The 13,658-nt window shown below is 30.9% G+C and overlaps 1 protein-coding gene across 1 annotated transcript; it reads left to right on the top strand.

Moving 5' to 3' along the window:
* Positions 1–621: 621 nt before the first annotated feature.
* Positions 622–6,797, top strand: LOC114386577 (probable prefoldin subunit 3). Its single transcript, XM_028346600.1, has 6 exons — positions 622–812; positions 1,563–1,620; positions 2,357–2,428; positions 5,336–5,455; positions 5,547–5,648; positions 6,423–6,797. The coding sequence occupies exons 1-6, from the start codon at positions 658–660 to the stop codon at positions 6,501–6,503; spliced, it is 588 nt and encodes a 195-aa protein (XP_028202401.1). The 5' UTR covers positions 622–657; the 3' UTR covers positions 6,504–6,797.
* Positions 6,798–13,658: the final 6,861 nt, after the last annotated feature.

Genomic DNA, 13,658 nt, shown 5'->3' with positions numbered 1-13,658 from the left:
CTGCGCCCCATTACTGATATTGCTCATTAACAGTAATCAGTTGGCCCATTCTTTTTTATTAAGAAAAATGTTAGTAATATATTATTTTCCAACACTATTTCTTTTATTGTTTTATATGCATTTAATAAATATGTAGGCCATATTTCTTATTAGTAGTTTTCATTTCTATGTTAGTGAAACCTACAATAATTTTAACTAATATAAAAAAGTATGTCAGAAAAAAGAGTCTCCAAAAGAAAAGGGGTGTTTCACTTTTCTCATTACTAAAAAGAATAAGTTTATTGATTATTTTTTTTTACTTTATTTCTCAAATCTTCATTCTCACAATTAAAATTAATTTATTGAAAATTATAAAATAAAAAAGAGAAATTCATTAAATTTAACGTAAGACCCACAAAATTTACTGATTTTTAATTATTTTCAACTAATAAGTGAGTGTTCAAGAAAGTGTTTCCCAGTGTTTCTGGTCATTCTCTTAATTTTTTATGGATATACCTTTAATAAAGTTACTAAAACAAAAAAATTAACGACAACTGAGAACCAAACCCGGACCTGGGCTTAGTCGTGGCCCAATAGAAGTTCTGTTGGACCCAATATTAAACGACAACTAATAAAGCGTCGTCGTGTGTCATCGATTGCAGTGAGTGAGCGTCAACAATGGCTTCTTCGTCTTCAGCGTCGGGTTCGGGTTCAGCTTCGGCGGTGACGGAGCGAAGAGGAATACCAGGGGCTCAGTTCGTGGAGGATGTCCAAACTTACCTTACTCAATCGGGTCTCGATGTTGGTTCAGCCCTCGCTTTTCTCCAAGAAAGGTTTTCATCTTCACTTTCTCTGTCACTTTCTGATTTTCCACATTCTCGAAACCTGAAATTTTAAGGATCTGTTTTCTATTTTCCTCTGGCTGTGTTAATAGTAGAAATCAGCTTCTTTTGTTTGTTCATAGAGTTTTCGGATTGCATCAGTGTGGTAATTATCTTCGAATTGTGGTTTGAGTTAGTAGTTCTTAGCTAGTTTTTTAGTCTGCATTTAGTTGTGGTGCCTTGTAGAGTTGCCTTCGTGAATGAGTATGGGAGTCGAGAGAATATGCTGAGATTTAAGTAGGGTAGTATATGGTGTGATGTTGTAAGATTTTCTCTAAAGACCGTATAGAGTTCCAGAAATTAATGTGAATTTATAAGTGGTGGCAGTCGGTATTATTAGAAGTGATGGAATGAGAAATGAAGGTTTTTTTATTCAGAGGTAGGGACTAGGTATGGATAATAGTTTCAGCTGAATGTTAGCTGTAGAAGATCAATATGGATGGCTTTTAGATTTTACAGCACGGGACTGTGAATCTTTTGGATTGGATTTTGACTCCAAACTACTCATTTGAGTTTTGTTTCTGTAATATGTATAGTGGAATTGATGAATGAGGCAGCCAGCTTTTAGTGTGAATTTTGGGTTGCAATGATCTGATTCCTTTTTAAAACTTTGGAACACATCAATACATGATGCTTACATTGCCATTTATTAGATTCACTTACTGTTTGTATGACTTATGACCCATCGTATTTTTGGTGCAGACTTCAGCAATACAAGGTAGTAGAAATGAAGCTTCTTGCTCAGCAAAGAGATCTTCAGGTTTCATTTCCTTATATATCTTAATAGATTACACTTTACAATCTATCCTAGATAAGAAGCTGCAATGAGGAATGCATTTACTTTTATGTTATTATTGTTTTGTTGGTATTTTGATTGTGGGCTGAAAAGATGAGATGCAAAAAACAGTCTTATTATATTTCAATTTAGAATCAATTGCAGAGTAAAATTTAACTTGTGAAAGAGCAAGTTAAATTTGATATTTTTATGCCTGTTGAGGTGCCTGCTCGACAGGATCAAGCAAACTATTTTCTCTGTAACTTGTGAATATTATCTATCTTGGGACTTGTGTCATGAGGTTTCACATTATAGTTTTCAAAAGCATATATGGGCTGCAACCAGAACAAACAGTTGGGTTCTCGGCTGATTTGAGTTGCATTGATGTTATATAGGCTAATAGATTTAGACTCCAATCCAAAGTTGTCTTGTCATATATTTTGAACTCTGGCTGTTCCTAACTGTCTAGGCTTCATACTTTGAAGCAGAATGCTGGTTTAGAATGTAAAATCAGCATTCTTATTGATTCATTACCAATTGCTAATTTTAAAATAAGTAAAACAAGAAAAATGAATTGTATTTTATTCTATTTTTGTCAAAAATGTTGAACATAAAATTATTCATCTAAAGTTACTCTCTGTCTTTGAGGTTCTTATACCTTTTACTTTACATATCTAATCAACCTATTGGAGTGACACTTTCTGTTTGTGGTGTTTGTCAGGCAAAGATACCAGATATTGAAAAGTGCCTAGATGTTGTTGCTACATTGAAAGCTAAGAAGGGTACTGGTGAGGTTTGTCTGGAGCCTGATTTTCTATAACAAAATTATAGTAGTAAATATTATTTAGGTAAAAGATACTTAAAAGTTATTATTTTACGAAAATGTCTAGATATTAATGGTCAGGTTAACTTTTTATCAGACAGCTGAAATCTGAAATTCCATGCATCTTATTCTGTTAATACATATAAAGTTGTCCTGACTATTTATGCCATATTTTTTGTGATGTTGATAAATCCTCAAGACTTTCTTGATTCCTTAATAATATGCGAGTGAAACACTAATTTTATGGCTCATGACCTTTTTTAGATGTGTCCTTTTTTACTTGTTGGCAACTAGCATGTAGTTTTCTTGCGTATATTTTATCTTGCATGAAAAGTTTATGGCTCAGTCCCCTTGTTTAATTCTTAGGCTTCATTGCTGCTGCTTATTTCAATTTTCTAGATATATGGCATCTCATTATATATGTGCCTTTGATTTGTTTTCTTGGTATAGTTTTTATGTCAAGTTTATACTATATGAAAAAGTTCTTTCTATCTGTTGGGATTTGTGTTCATCCCTCATATCTTATAACACTGATACACTGATCAATCTCTTTCCTGATATATGGAACCAGTCCTGGTCCTAGATCCACTAGCAAGAGCGTTCATTTTTGTGCTTGCACTTCATCACCATCATATTGTATACTCATACAACAGCAAGCTTTAGTTCATTTTTGCAAGGTTTTCACTTATATTTGTGAGATTGTGTTCTGAACGGCTATATCTACCCCTCCATATATCTGCATATAGGTGCACCAGAGTAAAGAGCCAGAATAATAAAGAATGAAGGTTAATAAATGCACGTTTGGTACTGCATTGTACAGCCACCTACATATGTTCATTTTAACTCTTCTGTGTCCAATCCTGTTTGACATGGTTTGGGAACACAGTTCCAAACAAGCTATAAGTGGATTATTTCATAATCTTCCTTGTACCTAAAATATGTCTCCATATACTTTTTTTTTAAATCTTGAATGAAGAGTTAAGTCAATATCAAATGTTTGAATGTTATGGTCTATCTCAAATTTGCATTGTGTTTAGGTGAATTGCAAATGGTGTTACATTTGTACTACATCTTAGATGGTTGCGCTTATGTCATGGATGAGGTTTTCCTTTCTAAAACCCTACCCGGTCCCCTGCAAGATAGAAAAATAAAGAAATAAAATAACACCATTGTGAAATATATTATTTTTTTGGCATGAACAATATTTCAATGCATTTCATGTAGTGTTGTACATCAAATAAAGTCAAAACTGCTTTTTATATAATAATTATTGTGAACCTTTTAATTTTTGGGGGGATATCACTCTCCCTCCACTACCACCACCCCCTAAAAAATTTAGGCTCAGCTGTTGCTTTAGAGCCTCCCCAAAAGATTTAATTTTGATCATTTGTTAAGCTATTATCCCACCACCTTTCTAGTAATCTGTTAAAATCTTTTACTGCAAGTGAAAAGCAATAGTTATGTTAGAGACTGAGGATGTATATTTTGAAAAAAGATGATGGAACTCACAAACCAAGAGGGGGTGAATTGGTTTCTATATCAAATCAGACTTAAAAAAACCAGAGTAAAAAAAAAAAACTTCTTTTCCAAGGATTGTATCACAAATTTTTGATAAACTAATATTTAATCCATCACCCTTGACACAAAATCTTTGTTAAAGTTGTTTCTTAAAAAGATATTTTCTTTAACCTTCCGTAAATTGATCAAGACTAGATTGAGAAAGAAAGATAAGAGTACTAGTTCACTCTCTATCTCTAGAGAAACTAATCCAGTTATCTAATTCAACCTGAATTAGATTTTTACTATGCATATATAGTTCTTACAAACAATCACAATCAATCTCAGTTCCTACACAAAAAAGGAGTCTAAGGCATCCATCCCTAGGGTCCTTTGTGAATAAAAGCCTAAGAAAAACATACCCTTAGCCCAAACTAGAAAATTCTATTCTAGTGTGTCATCAGAAATTCATGCATATACTAATAATGTGTAAAAACACACGAAAAACTGAGTCAAGAAGAGACACAATCTGATCAATCATATGCAAGAACTTTGCTTGAGTGAATGAGTGTCTTCTTAAACTCAAGAGAAATTCACAACTCACTTTTCATCATGAGATCTTCAAAAAACCGAAGTTTAGAAGTTGTGAGTCGCACTTATTCTAAGCCCTTTATCTACTCTCTTTCTTTCACTTATTTCAGCTCACACAGAAGTGAGACAAGTTGGTTGTTTATAGAGAAAATAGTTATAATTGCCCGTAACCGATTAAATAGTCAATGTAATCAATTATTTCGAAGAAGTAATCGATTGTATTATCATTTCAATTGATTGAAGTGTTTTTTCCAATATCTGAAAAACTTCAAGAACAATGTATTCAATTAGATTTTTGATGTAATCAATTAAAGTGTTCTTGATCACTTCTGGGAATATTTTTAAGAATAAAGTAATTGACTACGATTACCTGGTAATCGATTAAAGTAGAGAACTCCTGAAAAATCAATCATTATCTCAATTGAACTGTGTAATCGTATATGGTTAGCTGGTAATCGATTAAATCGATACAAAAATTTCTCTGCAAGCTACAGACACTTGTGTAATCGATTATGATTAGCCTTGTAATCGATTAAAACAAAGAGTTTTATGTACTGAAGAATGTTTCTACCTTTAGAAACAATCTCCTTACTCTTACATGATGATGCATGATGTACATATGAAAAGATAGAGACTAAGATGCAACAAATAATACAACAATCAATACAAATGTCACTCAAAAGAGTTGGACATAGAAAAGACAAAAATTCTTCTAGTTTCTTCAAGCTCCAAGACTTAATCTTCATGTTATTCCCCCTATCTCTAACATATTTGATCCTAAAAACACAGGAACTTATTGCTGATTTTGAAGTATCAGAAGGCATCTATTCACAAGCACGTATAGAAGAAACTGATTCCGTGTGTTTATGGCTGGGAGCAAATGTTATGCTGGAATATTCTTTAGAAGAGGTACTTGTATGTTAGTATTTAGGTGTTATTTCTGTTTTTTATTTCTTTTAATTTTTTCCCTATATATCTTGAGTATAAATTTCTGTTGCAGGCTACTGGTCTTCTACAGAAGAACCTGGACAATGCTAGAGCCAGTTTGGAAGTTCTTATTGCTGATCTACAATTCTTGAGGGACCAAGTGACAATTACTCAGGTCAGCTTGCTAACTGTCAAGGGCTCCATACCGCGCTGCATTTTCCACACCTTCCTATTGAAAGTAAATAAATGTTAAGGACAGTGAACTTGTATAGCATGGCAAAAGGCATCAAGCCCTTGAGCCCTTTAATACCTTCAAGGGAAGTTCTTAGCAGGGGGGATAGAATGTAAGAAGGTAGACCATAAAAAGGAAAGTGAAAATTGAGAGAGAGAGAAAATTATTTCACAAGTTAATTTTTGGCAAAGAAAATGAAAACTTATAATTTGCAAAAATAAATGAATGAAAATTATTTAGTAGAATATGAGAAGGTAGAACATAAAAAAGGGAAGTGGAAATTGAGAGAGAGAATTATTTCACAAATTAATTTTTGGCAGAGAAAATGAAAACTTTTAATTTGGAAAATTGAATGAATGAAAATTATTTAATCTGGACTTTCATATTGCATTTTGATATTACTTAGATCTCAATTGAGTATGGAAGAATACACTCACAAACAATGAAAATGCAAATGGGCACATTTTCGTTCATTCCTTTGTTTTCTTAATAAGCACGCATAAATAATGTCCACTCCCGCATTTTCAACCCTCATTTTCATATCTACCATGCACATCTTAATCTTTATACGATGCATTTGAGAACACTTCAACACTCCTTTTGGTATTTTGCATAAATATTGTTGAGTACATGTATCAGTAATCACCCAATCTTTTCATAGGTTGTTCTGGAAAATAATTAGTTCTAGTTATTGATAGTTTACCTATATTTTATCAGGTTACAATTGCTCGTGTGTATAATTGGGATGTTCATCAACGGAGAATTCAACAAGCTGTTGCTACAACTGCTCAAGACTAGTTAAAAAGGAGAATTTATTCACACCTAGATCTAAAATTGAGAACTCATACCTTTTGTTTAGAATATGATTTTTATCTCTTGCTGATTTCTGATTTAGATAAAATTGTGGGTTGTCCCTTTTTCGAGTTCCGGTTTTACCACAGTAGACACTAGTAGGAACTCTTTAATATATTTATGGTGGTTACTGTCACGGTCTCTTGTAAAATGCCCATATATTAGGTTGATGGGAAGTTTTGGTTTGGTGAGTGATCATATGGATATATTCTACTCTGCAATTCGGTTTTACTTGTTCTAGTTTTCTGTTGCTGATGCTAATTTTAGTTGTCTGAGTAAGCTGAGTTTTAAGTCCAAATTCTAGATCACAGAGATGATCATAATGGCCCCACAAGCTTCAATTTGTGAATGAAATCCGTGGGCTAAACTACGCGGAATAAAAAGAGACAAGACATAACAATCAAAAGAGTCGCAGATCTGGACGGTTTCTAATGAATATTAAATTAACACTATTAGTCAAAGATGAAATGCTGCCTGGTTTGGTATGATATGGTCTAGTCAACTGGTCTACTAATACAGATTGTGCAAGTAATGGAATGATAGAAAACTGGGTAATTCAGGATCTAACCTTGAAGAAGAATGTTAGGATTTGAGTTCAGTTCCAATTCGACCAACGACGTGTTGGTCATGCAAACAACATTTGCGGATAAGGAAAAAAGTTAGAGGTTGTTTGATTTATTTTAGTCATAAATTGTGATTTTAAGAGATAAACTTTGACATATTTAACAAGTAGAATTGCCACACTCATTTTTTTGAAATATATTTATATTAATATATTACAAAATGGTTTATATTATTGTTTATAAAATGAAATCTTTTAAACTCTTAATATTATTTATAAACATAAAAAGAAATATTAACATTATCTGAAATTAGTTCTATCAAAATTTAAACTAAGTAGACCCTAGAACATAGACTTTACAACGTTCGTGCTATTGGAAATTATACTAGTTGAGCGTATTTGGCAGGGAAGAATAAAATATATGAAAGGGTAAGTATTTTAAATTATTTCGAAAGTTTAAACTATTGTTGTCGAGTTGCGTTGTAAGATGGAAATTTACACCACTGATGCCGGTCCAAATTCATATTAAGTGTCTAAACCATATAATCGATCGTACCTCCTTTTTATAGTTTAAAAGCCAACTTTTATGGCTTTCAGTTTTTACTGTAACAAAGTTGAAAAGGTCTTGATTTTCATCTTGATCTTGTCAATAGCTTCTTTTTAGTTGGTAGGTTTATTGTGCCCTTCAAATATCTCTGCAAGGTCAATACTTATATCTTTATCAGAGAACACTTCAAGGTATAGCTATGGTTGAACTTGTTAGACGGGACCCTTGCCTATTTATTGCCCTCTCCTAAACCTTAATTACAAGCTGTTGACACCCTTAACTAAAGTCATCATCGTCAATAACACTCTTCCCCTTGACCTCGTTAAGATGAATTTCTAACTTTCAGGGTAAGAGTGTAAATGAATCGAGTCTAGAAGTTTAGATTTAGTTTGTGAAAGAAAAAAAAATTAGGTTGTTGAAGATTGTTTTGTTTACAATCGATGAAAAGTTTGGGCTTGTCTTGTTAAAAAATAAAGTTTAAACTTTTGACAAATTTTAGCAACAAAGATTGAAAAAGTGACAATTTTGTAGGGATTAAATTTGAATTGTGACTATTTTTAGCTTTTTTTTTCAAATAAATATTCTATCAATTGGAGTTAGGTTTAGTAGAAGGAAGTAATTCCCCAAAATCTAGCCAAGGTTCGAATCTTAACTAAAAAAATTATTTACATTGAGGTTATGTTTAGAAAAACTAACTACTAATTAAAAACTTTTAATTTGACTTATTAAATCATAAATATTTGATAAAAATATTTATTGAAGTAGTTGAAAAATATTAAATGACAGAAATATACATATTATTCTTTCATATAAATTTCAATTTTATTTTAAGAATATAAGTATATTTTGAGGTGTATAATTTTATTTTTTGAGATAATTTTAAATTTTTGTAGTTTTTTATTTATAGATAAATTATTTTCATTACATTTTTAGTTTCAATTATTATATTTTTTATATTATGTATTTTACTATTAATCTTATACTATATTTTTTTAAAATATTTTTAATCAATTTTAAAATAAAGTAAAACAAGCATACACTTGAATAGATATTATATTTTTATTATATTACTTAGTGCAATAGTTAAAATAAATCATCTAATATAAGATTATTCAAAAAATAATAAATAAAATAAGTCTAACATTTGTCATTGTTAATTTTGTGAAGTATAACATTGAAATAATAAATTAAATATTATAAATAATACAGTTAAAATAAATAGTGTAATAAAAAAATATTTGTAGCTAGGAGGAATGAGTTAAAAATAATAATAATAAAATAGTATTTTTATTTAAAAAGAGTAATAAGAAAATTTAATAAATACTTTTAGATAAAAAAAGAACAAAATGTAAAAAGTTAGAATTTAAAAGCTAGCATTTTAAAAAATACTACTTCAAATAACATTTCACAAAACACTAAAAGTAACTAAAAAAAGTTTACATATTAAATAATCAAACAAGTTTTCTAGGTATTAAAAAAATTAAAAACCATCTAAAATATATTGTCAAACATAATCTTAATATTCCATTGTACTTTGAACAAAACTGTTATCAAAACAAATAATTATGAAAAGGTAAATACTCATTTAACATAAAAAAAAATTAATATTGTACTTATCATACAAAGAAAATATATACGAGAATTAGTAGAAGAATAATATTAGAAGATTTAGAATTATTTAACTTATAAATTTATGATCATTTCTACTAACAAACTGTTTAGAATCTTCTTTTAAACATGTTATTTATTGTTATTAAAATTTATTAAACATACAAAAAAATTGTGAATGCCATTTTTTATTTAATGAGTCTCATTAAATTTTTAATAAATTTTAACTAGTAGTAAATAATATATTAGAATTAGTATATTAAAAAATATTTGCTAACACTTTTTTAAAATGATATATTTTAATTTTTAATAATAATCAAGGTGTTTATCTTTTTTATTTTGTTTTGAAAGAGTCAAATAGTTGTCAACAAAGTATATTTTGGGATTCAAAAGCAAATGTGCAACGAGTTGACTGAAGCTGTATCAAATTACTAGGAAACAAGACCATGCAACCCTTGATTGCGGCATTTTGGAATATTCTCTATTCGGCTATGTAGATCTTAATTTCTCGTGTTCTATTTTTTTTTTCTTTTGCATGTGTGTGCTAATACATTTTTATTTTTAGATATATTTTCAAATAAATTTAAAACTATAATTTAGAGAAAATAGGTTCATGAACAAACTTGGTGTATACAGAACTTGGAATTCTGTAGCTGACAATTTAGCTAAGCAAGCTTTTGCCTCGGTTCAATAGGAGCTAGTTTTCGTTGATTTTTTCTTAAAAAAAAAACTGTAAAAATAAACAAACAGTGTAAGAAAATTTATGATAACTCGTGTTTTGTTCAATCAAATTTATGAGTTATGATAACTCATGTGTTTTGTTCAATCAACTGCGATATTGTGTTCTCTGGGCCTCAATTTTCGATTAATAACTTAAGCAGAATCGCAAAATCAAAATGAGAAGTGTATCTTATCTTTTTTTTATTTTTAATTGTAGATGATGGAAGAGAACAAACAAAATAAGAAAACAAGAACTAAAGCCTCAAATAAGATACTTGCATGGCGTCAGGCCGGAGCAAGACAGCTAAGTTCTGCTAGGGCATTTGCACACTTGCAGAGAATGCTTCAACTCCACCCTCCAAGAAGTCTCTAATATGCTCTACAATTGCAGCATATGCATGACAGCCTTGAACTTGTTGTTTGATCAACTGAACCGCATGCAGTGAGTCAGAAACACAGAAAATATTGCTGCAATTCTCCTTCCAAAGAGCAAACCCAACAACTCGGCCTTTAAGATATCTGCAAAAAGGAATCCAAGATCTCCAATCCAAATGAACTCTATCTGGGATCTGCACCAAGACATTCAACAAATTCCAAACCTACACGATACTCCCACATTCCCAGAAGATATGATGAAGATCCTCCTCTCCCAACCTGCACCTAAGGCTAGAAGCTAGAATAGGAATATGATGATGCACCATAAAGCTTTTAGTAGGAAGGGCCTTATGACAAAGCTGCCAAATAAAGAACTTAACATTCTCCGGGAGATGCATTTTCTAAATCTAGTTCCAATGATCCCCTAGGCTATTCCCATGCTTATCAATCAGCCAAGTATATCCAAACTTGGATGAATAGACGCCTGACAAATCTCTAGTCCACACCTGAGAATCTTGAATCGAGGGATGAAGCAAAACTCTACTCTTCTACAACTTATCATGGAGATCATCAAGGAGGCATGTATACACAAACGAGAGATCACAAGCACCCTCGTCGTTGATGACACCCCGAACCCTAAGATCAACAGCATGGACGTCCACAAAAGGAATCTCCAATGCAATGCATGAATTTTCGAACCAAGGCTCAATCCAAAAGTTGCTCTCACCATCACCCAATGCAGCTTCAACTTAAAGCCATCACACAACTTATCATACGCATTCTAGATAGACGATAACACATAAGAACCCTTATGATGAAGGATGTCATTTAAATCATCACCAAGATACTTGTTAGGATTTTATTTCACGTCAAATCCAACTTATACGTCAAATATAACACAATCATGATATAATAAGTGAACTATCGTCCTTGTCATCTTCTAAATGAATAAAGGAGGAATTTCATATAATTATTTAACTAAGAACTAGATTTTTATATTTTTATTTTATGATTGTCACAAAATAAATAACATAAAATAAATTCCAATAAAAATTAAATGACAATAAAATAATTAAGTAAATATAGAAATAATAGACTTTGATGATGACATCGATTTTGATAGATGAATATTTAGGTTTAAACTTAAAATTTGTCCACTCATCTATTTTATAAGTTCATTGGTGTTAATCATCACAAAAATTTCTAATACTAGAATGAGAGCTCAGATAACACCCTCAATTTACATGTTTATCCATATGTTTGTGCACATGTCGTATTCCAACAACAATAGTATATTTTTGTGCACCCAGAGTGGACTAGCAATAACAACCGTACATGTTTGTGCATCCATAGTATACTAATGACAACAAAAGTATATTTTTGTGCACACACATGTACCAACGACAATAACAACAACTCATTTAATATATCTAGAGTCGATTCCAATATTAAGTCCACACTCAAATCATACATATCATCATCTCATCAATAATATACTACATTTAAATAATTCATTCAAGTTCTTCTTCTGAAGATATAACATTTCAATAATCAGTCAATCATCTCAACGATAAAGTACTTATCTTATAGATAATCCTACAACATTTATTTCAATATTTACGAAATTCATAATTATCAACATTCATCTTTGAAAGGTAATATCTAAAACAAAAGAATAATCTTAGTAAAAGTAACTTTACTCTTTCTATAGAATTCATAAAACAAGTATATAATATTTGAAATTGATTAGGAAACTCTCAAAACAGTATTCAGGTTAAATAACATTGTGTCTAAAATTTGATTTAGTCACAAATTTTCGTTTTACCAAATTTCTCCAAATTTTCATTCTGCCACAAATTTGGATAAATCACAAATTATTGCTTAGACAAATTCCTCCATACACTTTTTACCACAAATATGACTTAACCACAAATTGTCACTTTAGCCAAATTCCTCCAGACTTCCTTTTAGCAACAAATTATTTCTTAACCAAATTCCTCCAAACTTTCTTTCTGTTACAAATTTGGCTTAACCGCAAATTGTTACTTAGTCAAAACTAGATTTACAAGAATACAAGTTTCTTGCAAATTCAAACTTCCAATTTGAGTCTTATTATCCTATTCTCATCAATTCTTAATAAGAAGGAATTATCATTAACAATGCTAAAGAATCCCCTTTTAATTACCATTACATATAAAGACTATCCCATAAAAAATGTTTTATTTTATATATCATATACTAATGTTCATAAATTAAGAATGTTACACTTAACATCTGCACCACAGTGTCATTTCCCAATAAGATTGACTGTCTCCATCCTAGGGATAGGCTATCTATGTTGCACCAGTTTATCCCTAAAGGTTTTAAATTTCCTATCTCCACCCCCATCCTCCGGAGGATCCGAGATTGGGGGCGACCACCGTAGCTCCAGATGAATCCACTCCGCTCTCCATACATAGATAGTTCCTAGAATAACGTAACTTGATCGAACATCATTCTACGAGATGTAGCTTAATTTTGATATGAATAAATTTTTATTTGCACCGTATCAGTTAAAATATCTACTAAAAGTATACTGTAACCAAAACGAATGTAATGAATATGCAAATCCAGAAAACATGAAACTATATACAGAAAGAAAGAGTGAAGTATCCTTGGATCTAAACCATCCAATAATCGCTGTGCATATTGAAACGAATTAAAAATGTTAATAAATTCATACACGTGCAGTTAAAATATATATTAGTGGGTTTTATAAAATTCAATAGGAAGATAACAGAAGTTATTTGTCATATTGTCTAAGCCAATATGTTGATCAGCATGTTGTTTTAGAATTTGAGTGTGTTTGGATTTTCGGTACAACATGGGATCAGGTCGATTTCCATTTCTAGAAAGCACCAATTATCTTGTTTTTGCGGTGAATACATATTGAATTTCGTGTTACTGCATGTTTATGGACAAAGCAATTGGTATATAAACTAAAAAGTTGGTAGAGCCTAATTTATTCTTACAAGAAATTCTAAAAGCAATTAATGGAGAAAAGAGAGTCTCTATACCTTTTTGTCTTATCTTCTCTTTGTTCTAACCCAGCTAAATATACTTTATTGGCAGGTCAACTGGTTAAATAGGATCGACGAAATCAATCTTAAATGCCAACTTTCATCCAGCCGACAACAATAGAATAATAAAACTGAGACAAAACCTTTTTGATGATATACCGTTAAAAGTTTGTATCATTATATAAGCCACAAATAACATTAATCAAAATGGTAAAAATATTAAAGAAAAA

Source organism: Glycine soja, chromosome 15 (assembly GCF_004193775.1).
Source record: "Glycine soja cultivar W05 chromosome 15, ASM419377v2, whole genome shotgun sequence".
Classification (NCBI taxonomy): Eukaryota; Viridiplantae; Streptophyta; class Magnoliopsida; order Fabales; family Fabaceae; genus Glycine; species Glycine soja.
The sequence above is the reverse complement of the archived record's forward strand: the minus strand, read 5'-3'. Positions and strand labels throughout refer to the sequence as shown.